The 9191-nt window shown below is 37.1% G+C and overlaps 1 protein-coding gene across 1 annotated transcript in view; it reads right to left on the bottom strand.

The window, feature by feature from the left end:
• Positions 1 to 794: 794 nt before the first annotated feature.
• LOC122789410 (tumor necrosis factor ligand superfamily member 10-like) overlaps positions 795 to 9191 on the bottom strand; it is a 290170-nt gene continuing 281773 nt past the window's right edge. Inside the window, exon 5 of the mRNA XM_044056839.1 lies at positions 795 to 3233. Within this exon, the coding sequence (XP_043912774.1) occupies positions 2809 to 3233 (425 nt within the window). The 3' untranslated portion in view covers positions 795 to 2808. The remainder of the gene's footprint in view (positions 3234 to 9191) is intronic.

Raw genomic sequence — 9191 nt, 5'->3', positions numbered from 1 at the left:
TGCTTAGTCAAACACTCTGCTTGTGCTGTGCTGATGAGGTCATAACAAGGCCGAAATATGCATATCCACAGCTAGTGGGGTTTGGATTTATTGGCCTGAAATTATCCATTAAAACGACAAAACAAGTCATGGACATTGAGAATCGCCAATTAGCTGAAACACCTGGTGTTCATAAGGGTAATTTGCATATATCCCATGTGCCTCTGATTGAAGAGGTTTGAGAGGTCACTCATTGAAGTTCCAGCTTGGCTGGAGTTTTCATTTTGTTTTTACCAATACCGAGAATGGGAAAACTCTTTTTTCTTATATTTTTGTCTTCTATACTGTGTCAAAGCATTAACTTAGCCTAAAAGGGAAATTCCAACTTTATGTTCTCAAAAGGCATACTCTTTGATTGAAATTCTTAGTGACAGTGGAATATTTTCTCATCACCTTTAACATTTATCTGTGAACCTATAAACAGTATTGTAGTGGGCTTTGCCATTTAATCATTCAGAAGTAGCACCTGTAGCCATTTCCATAAAAAAAGGAGTCATGATGCACTGATTTAAAACTAAAATAATATAATGAACACAACTGAAGAGTTTTAACCTGTGTCTACTGTCTTTGTTGGTGCTACAAAAAGAACTAAGTAAATCCCATGTCCGAACATGGTGGTAACTAATGCTCCAAGCCATAGTCAGAAATCAATGAAGCTATAACTAAGCTTATAGCTCCCAGGCCCAGCACAGAACACCTGTGCGTAATAATTCTCACCGATAATGTACCATAACAAGCAACGCAAACACAAGTAGTTTTTGATGCTACACATAAGCACTTTTATTGTCAAAACATTCTGTGAAAGAAATTGACTATGTTCTGCAAAATAAACTCTGGAGATTATGACTTACATTTGAGCATTTTATACATACGTACATTTACATATAAACTTGCAATGCATTATATTATTTTGTTTTACAGCTCAGTGTCTGACCCTCACACAAAGACCTGCTTTATTATCTTTGCCTTTTCCAATTTTATTTATTTGCCCATGCTTCTTGTCTCAGACAAAAGGCACAAAATCATAAGCAGAAAGTTCCATGCATGAACATATATTACATTCAACTGCTTAATTATTACTCTGTACCATATTATACACTGACTTCTGGCACAATAGACATGCTCATTCCGATTGTTTCTAGGAGGAACATAGCATTTAAGCAACTGCATAATTTGCTGCACTGTAACATCAGTAGTCCATTTAGCAGTTTAAGACGTACTGTCTTTTAATCAGTGCATTGTACTACACAGCCTTAACCACAGTGTAGGAACCAACACAGAAACTGGTGCCAAACAAACACTGATGAAAGTCACACAGCAAGCTGCAGCTGGTGCACATAAAGCCATGGAGTAGGATGTGATCAAAGCTAAATTACATAAAGTGGTCTGCCATAATGTCCAGCATTACACAAAACACACAGAAAGAAACATAGATATACATCATCACATAAAAACTGACCCATTCACTGATCAGCCCACCACTTTACTCAGGTTTGCTGATTTACTGTGAGGGAAATCTCCCTGGGGATTTAACTTCAGTGGTACAGTACTCGTGGATTTTGAAACTCAAAAAACAAGGGTTTACATGAAAAATAAGACTGAAGGCATGTTTTTGCGAGTGGAGGGTTAGCATTCATGACAGTCTTGTGGTTAGTCATGGATGGTGACTTCTGCTGATTCTGTTCAGCTACTGGGTTGTTAATGTTAGTGTTAACCATGTGTAGGAGAAACTCAAGCTCCTAGACATCATATCTTACCTGAAGATTCCATATGAGTCAATACTTGCATCCTTATCTCTATACTATTAATAAAACTGAGTCCGGCTCAGTGTTAAGCATACCTTCTCACTCAGAAGTCATGTAGTATACCAAGTTAAACTAAAATTCATTAATACAAATCATTTTTGCATTGCAGTAACCTAGTAAATCTAAGCAGCAAGTTTTGATTTCTTTCACCTCCATTTGTTAGTTGGGTGATCTTAAGCAAATCACTTGACCATGCAATGCTTCCAGGTTGCCTTTGAAAAGGGACATTTGTGTTCAGTGGGCAAACCTGGTTAACAGATGTATGTGTTACATTCATGTTGTAACTGGTAATATCCGTACTTTGTTATGACAATGGCAATCATTTGGAACATGTGATGGAAATCTAGACAGAGTATTAACCACTGTTTCAGCAATTAAACACTTCACTACAGTTTAAAATTATTTTGCACACAATAACAAATCAGTGGCTTGTGAAATTAACCAGGATTTTGCTAGCCCCATGAAGACATGAATGAAAACTGACTTTTATGGCTGTCAAGCAAAATGGGCTTAAGTTTGTTCAGTTTTCATAGTCAATGTTTATTTGGTGAGTACATTCAAAGATCCCTATAACAACCTTTTTAGAGTGTGTGTGTATATAACATTACGATTGCAAACATTTAGAGCTGCCTGTACAACGTTAATGTCTTTTGGGATATGTAAAAACTGCAGTCCAATAAACTGTTTTGCTTCCAGTAGTAGTAATGTTTATGTACTCAGACCTTCTTTACATGCACAGTTCCTTAATGCCACAGTCTTCTTCAGGGATGTGACATTCTATATTAGCCGCACAGAAATAATTACATAGCTTGTCACTTTCACATCTTTAGGGGCCAGCACAAATTACAAAACAAAAGGTAAATGCTCCTATAAGCAGATGTCTGCAACTCAAATTGAAGGACACCTAGAAGAAGCATTGTTGCAGTGTTTCATTAGCATACAGTACGGAACATTAAATATTTTATTACTGAAGCATAAAGACACCAAAATGAGTGGCTGTATCCTCAAAGCTCAGATACTTTGCATTGGTTACTTTTACAAAGAGTCTGTCCTCCTGCTTTAGTTCAAAAAGTGCACCCTGGTAACTGGAATACAGTAAAAAGTTTGCATTTTTATCTGAACATCCAGTGAAGACAGCTTTAGTCAGAAGAATTGGATCCAAGTATGATGTTTTCTTATAGATATACTGGACAAAAGTCTCTGAATATTCTGAACTTAAAGCATGCCTGAAGTAAATCTGTGAGTAGACAAAGTACAGGCCATCCTCTGGTATGTGGATTTCTCCTTTGTTGTAATCTATAACTCCTTGTCGTAATGAATGACCACTTGTTTCATCCCAGTACAGAACGTCACGTCCTGCTGCACGGTCATAGTAGAGGGGTGCAGTCTCTACAGAGAAAAGAAGGAAGTCTTTTAATTATGGTGTACTATACCCAGACATAGGCACATATATCTGTTAACATACACGCATAAATAGATGGACAGACAGATAGGTAGGTAGACAGGCTAGACAGCCACTCAGATGGTGATAAATGTTTCAAAATGCAGGTAGAGTGGTGCTAAACATCCTGTACTGATTCAGGTGAATGTTTATATGACACCCCAATTGTAACTGTCTGTTGTGGAGCAGATATGTATGTTTGTGTGTTTGTATGTGTGTGTATGTAAATGTGGCTGCAGTCTGTAAGAGGGAATGTTCATAGGAGGGATTGCTCTTATAGACTTGTTTTTTCAGCCTTTTGGCTGCTTTTTGTGCTGGATCACCAATCAGTGGGGTCTTAGAATGTGCACTTACCTTGTGCATGCATATATATATATATATATATATATATATATATATATATATATATATATATATATATATGTTCATAGGTTCATACTAGGCTATTGGCCCAGAGGCCCTTATAAGCCAAGCCTAGACAAGAATTTTGCCCATGTTCCCACAAAGTCAGCGCCTGTTTCCCCTGTCCAACAGGGACACAAGTGGGATCCCATGGGAGTATTTTCTGTTCTGCAGACCATTGTGTATACACTAGACAAGCTGAAAGTGAGAAAACAGTTCTAATTATATGGGTTGACGATCTCATTATAGCAGCTAGTGGCAATGACTCACTAAACGATGTAAAGGAAATGCTCAAGGCTAAATTTAAAATGAAAGATCTGGGAAAGCTAAGACATTTTCTAGGCATTGATTTTACCCAAAACAGTGGTGAAGTAAAGACGAGCCAAAAGAGGTACATTACGAAAATTCTTGAGAAATTTGGTATGTCTAATTGTAAAGTAAGAAATACCCCTTACGAACAAAAAACAAACTTTGAATGTGACTGAATCTACAGATCCAAGAAAATATTGTGAGGTTGTGGGTAGTTTGATATATGTTATGACAAGCATGAGACCTGATCTTAGCTGGATTGTAAGTAAACTTTTACAATATTTGTCACAACCGAGTGAATCTCATTTAACACTAGCCAAACAGGTGTTAAGATACTTGAAAGATACATTGGACAGAGAGCTGTGTTACAAGAAAAGTGAAGGGAAGCTTCAGCTTATAGCATACAGTGATGCAGATTGGGCAACAGCTCAAAACAATAGACGTAGTACAGCAGGTTACTGCTTTAGCCTCAATAGAGACGGGCCTATTATTTCATGGAAATCAAAGAAGCAACAAATGGTGGCTTTATCTACATGTGAGGCAGAGTACATTGCATTGGCAGCAACAACACAGGAGAGTCTGTACCTTGTGCAGCTGTTGAGTGGAATGGATGAAGAGTGCAAGTATGTGCCAGTAACAATATTTGAGAACAATCAAGGAGCAATCAATTTGTCAAAGAATCCAGTAAGCCAACAGAGATGTAAACATGTTGACATTAAGTATCATTTTGTCAGGTCAGCACTTGATGACAAAATAAGCATTGGGTATTGCTCGACAATGGACATGGTTGCAGATGTCTTTACTAAACCTGGTACGAAATCGAAGATTGAAAAGTTCATGTATTACATATTTGGAATGTGAAGGAAAGGTTATCCAAAAATATGTTCTTAAAATGTATTTGTATACAGCGTAAAAGCAAGTGGGGGTGTTGGCTGATAATAATAAAGAGAGTGAATGATCGTATGTGTGCTCTTACACTGATGTCGTCGGTGTGGAGAGGTCAAGAGAGGTCACTTGACCATGTGCTTTATAATAAAGGAGGAAGTGGTGGTTGTTCCCCTCTTCCATTTTTAACTAGATTGATTGCCTTCACGTGTGTTTATTTTCCTCTGTAAATGTATGTCTAACCCGACTTTCTTACCCTTAAGATGATACCGCCAGCACTGTCTGTCCTTTGTGTGTATCAATCCAAATATAAACATATAAAAAAATATTTAGTAATAAAAACTTGTAGACTACAGGTACATCTTTTTTTTAGTTCATGGCCTTACAAGACAGTTTTCTTTAGGTGCCTGGATGAGACACAGCATGACTATAGCCTTAGACAGTATAATGACCTTGTTATGACCGGAATAAAGTCTTAGTCTTGACCATCCTCTGTTTTCCACTTCAGAATTTTGTATTGTGCACCTTGAGACATTGCTAAACCATCTGCTTAATATCTGTGGATTGATTGTCAGGTGTAGGATAGATCCCTTAGTTCATTTCTTACTATTATCTAGGGTACCACAAGGTAATTTGTCAACTTTACTATTTTTGCTTTTGTTGTTTTAGTCATTATCATCAGATAATCATCCCCTGCATTACTCCATTCCTCTTTTAACCTCACAGAGGGACAAACTTCAGGAATAAAACAAAAGAAGAACCAAAGAGTACAAAAGATGAAATAAAACCAAACCCTTGGAAACATGGCTGGATGAGAATAAAAGCTCAAGACTCTAAAAAAAGTGGTTTATAGGGGTATTTTTAGTTCCTTGACGTTTTATGGCAGCCCAGCCTTGTTTCCAAAACTCCGGGAATACTCTAGATAATTGTCTTTATTCCATGGGCAGGTGCTTTTTTAGTTTAACCTACTCCTAGTATTTCCACCAGTGGGCCCACCTTAAACCCACATTGTAAAAGAAAGTAAATGCTTCCATATTAATAGCCCATAGAGTGATGGGATTACAGCTGTTAGAGAGTTATCCAGATTGCAGCTCCCCTCATTTATCCTTAGGCATCTGCAGTGGCATTATGTCCCTCATCCAGGAGAAAAATACAGCGTTATAGTCACAGCCTTATCTATTCCACCCTTAACCCTCAAACACCCATGTGGTAAAATTATCCCAACTCACAAGACTTGCATTTGCAAGATCTCTGTCTTTTTCTCTCTTTTTCAGTCTCTGAATGATTAGACCAGCTGCAGATATGCACTCTTTTATAGGTCCATAAGCTCATAGATACTTACAAGGCATGCAGCCCATGAGACTATTAACAAGCCTAGCCCAACTCTGCTGCCAAAAGCACCGTCTGGTCAACTGACTCATTCAAAGACACACTGTAGGCAAATTAAGACTGATGAAGTTAAACTCTGTACCTGCTCATTAACAATTCATCACCTTAATGCATAACTCAGTCCTACAACTTGTAAGAGCTGTTTCCAAACCAAAACCCTTCAAACAACAGTTAAAGTATCATCTAATTGATTCATGGTTCTGTGCTTGCTCAACTCTGTTAATCTAAATGTATAACTCAAATAATTACCTTTTGAGCACAACCCCCCCCCAAACTTCTATCGCACTCCTTTTCTGTCTCCCCCCTCTCAGCTCACCTCCTTGCATCCTCAGTCTCTCTAACTTTCCAAAATTGCTTCACTATCCTCTTTACTCTTCCACACACAGTCTCCTCTTTCAGCCCCTACCCCACACTTACCCACATCATATCTTCTGTCCTATCAGGGTAGCACTTCAAAGGGACTTTATTATAACCATGGCACAACAGTTTTGTAACTATAGCTTATTCAATGTTTAATCTTTACTTGAGACCATGTACCATAAAACACATGTACTGTAATTACCTGTGAATGTTAATCTATTTACTGAACTCATATGTCTAATTGTATCTGAATTTGTCTTGTCTTAACATCCACACTGTTTCTCTGTAATTTTGTATTGAACTTTTTCTCCCAGGCCCTTTGTTGAACATGGGCTGTGCTCAGTCAGATTTGTCTGGTAAAGAAATGTTAATAAAATAAAATAATAAATAATTAATCATCTGCATCAACTACCAGATCAGAAGATTTAAAACCATATCCTTGCACTTGACACAGGGGATATAAGTCATCTGTGCCACTACTAGTCAAATCTTTCCTTTGACCAGGCTTGAACTTGCAACCCTAAACCAAAGGCCAGGACTTTTATCACCCAAGCTAATTTACTATCCAGTGTTATGCTGATAGTTCTGAACAACAGGTATAATGAATATAAATTATAAACACAGAAGAGAAAGAATTGCTTTGACGTGCCAACAACTTTCTGAGAAAATAAATCAGTTGATGATGATAAATATTGCAGGAAAATTATTGAAACAAGTGCAAAATATTGATACACCAGCATTTCACTGTAGCGTGATTTGTCACCAACGTGGACTTTGTGATGCAGATCATACTTAGACTTGTTTCCCCTTTGCACTTGTGCAGATACAGTTATAGTACTGTTTCTGTCATAGCTTAAACTTGGTGGAATACAAACTGAAGCTGAATCTCAGAATAAATTGCACTCTTTGCAGAGCCGTTAATGATGGGGAATGATATGGATCTTTTTGTTTTCGTCCCATTTAGATAGTATATATAGTATAAAGGGGAAAGGTTGTCAAGAATTATTAATGATAGTTAGAGAAATTATGGACAATAATATGAACAGGAAAGAAGAAACAAAAATCACGATAGGAGACCTTACTAAGGCGTTTGATAAAACTGGACATGAAATCTTGTGGGTAATAATGAAACCACAAATAAGACCACAAAAGGTATACATAGGCAACAACACCTCGATGAGCATCACGCTGAACACTGGAGTACCTCAAGGATGTGTTCTGAGTCCCCTGCTGTCCAGCATGCTGACATGTGACTGCATACCTAGGTACTACACAAACCAGAATATTAAGTTTGCAGATGATACTACAGTGGTGGGTGTCATCAGCAATGGTGATGAAAAACCCTACAGAGAGGAAGTGAACCAACTGATTGTCTGGTGTGACAACAACAACCTGGCTCAAAATGTGAATAAAACAAAGGAGATAATAGTAGACTTCAGGAAACAAAACAGCACACATGGAGCTGGAGAGCAGCTGATGCAGATGAAAAAGTTAAATGCTGTCACCAAGTAGATTTCAAGCACAAAGATTTATTCCACACAAAAATCCAGGTTATATGCACAAGCTTTCGTCCCTGCTCAGCCAGGAACTTCTTCAAAGTGATTTAGTTAATCAGATACACTTCATTTAAATACTTGAATTATGTAGAGATGTAATACCGCAAACACTTCTAAAGTATCCTAACAGCAACACAGCAAAAGCTCAAAATAACATCAGAACAAACTGTAGGATACACCACGAAACGTCCAGATTTACACAAACCTCCAGCTTTATTCGAAAAAACAAAAACAAGGGATGAGCGCTTTCACGTGCTCCATGCACGCTTCATCAGATCTAATTCATAATAGTTTTTGTTCACTTTATATATTATTTAAAACACACTTAACTTGATATAATTAAACAATTATCCAATAAACATATCTCTGTGAACAGAGAATTAAAGTGACCAAGTGCATTCAAGCAGATAACATTGGCATATATATTTCGCATTTATAACAGTGCTCACCAATATTTGAAACTCATTGCTTGATGAGCATAAAAACAAATATTACAATGAACTTAAATAAAATTAAAAAGTCCATCTCATAAAATCCAAAGTCAAAAAATAAAGTGACACTGTGCATAACATCAATCAACGAATACTTTCAGGCGTTCAGAACCCCCTTGTTCCCTGAAACACCACGCTGTTACATTTCTTCAGATTTTTGATAATCGTGAAGAACTGTTTGCAATGCAGACTACATAATGAGCTATATTGCTTAGAATATTCAGGTGAAGTGACGCTATACAATAAAATAAGACCACAAATACGTTTAAGTGTTCCAAACCATTTTGTTACTTGGAACACGAAAATATTACATATCGTCATATGTTTAACAATTATGAAACAATATTTTATGCTGTGCTAACTAAATTCCGTGTCACATTACTTAAAATCTACCCATATTAAAAACTACCAGTATTAAAAACTACTTAAAGGCTACTTAAACCCAATTAACTCGCGAGCCTACTTCTCAGATTTCGATATCAAAACATAAACCCATCCAAGTTTTATAGCCTTC

Source organism: Protopterus annectens, chromosome 14.part0 (genome assembly GCF_019279795.1).
Source record: "Protopterus annectens isolate FY-2018-M chromosome 14.part0, PAN1.0, whole genome shotgun sequence".
Lineage (NCBI taxonomy): Eukaryota > Metazoa > Chordata > Ceratodontiformes > Protopteridae > Protopterus > Protopterus annectens.
The sequence above is the reverse complement of the archived record's forward strand: the minus strand, read 5'-3'. Positions and strand labels throughout refer to the sequence as shown.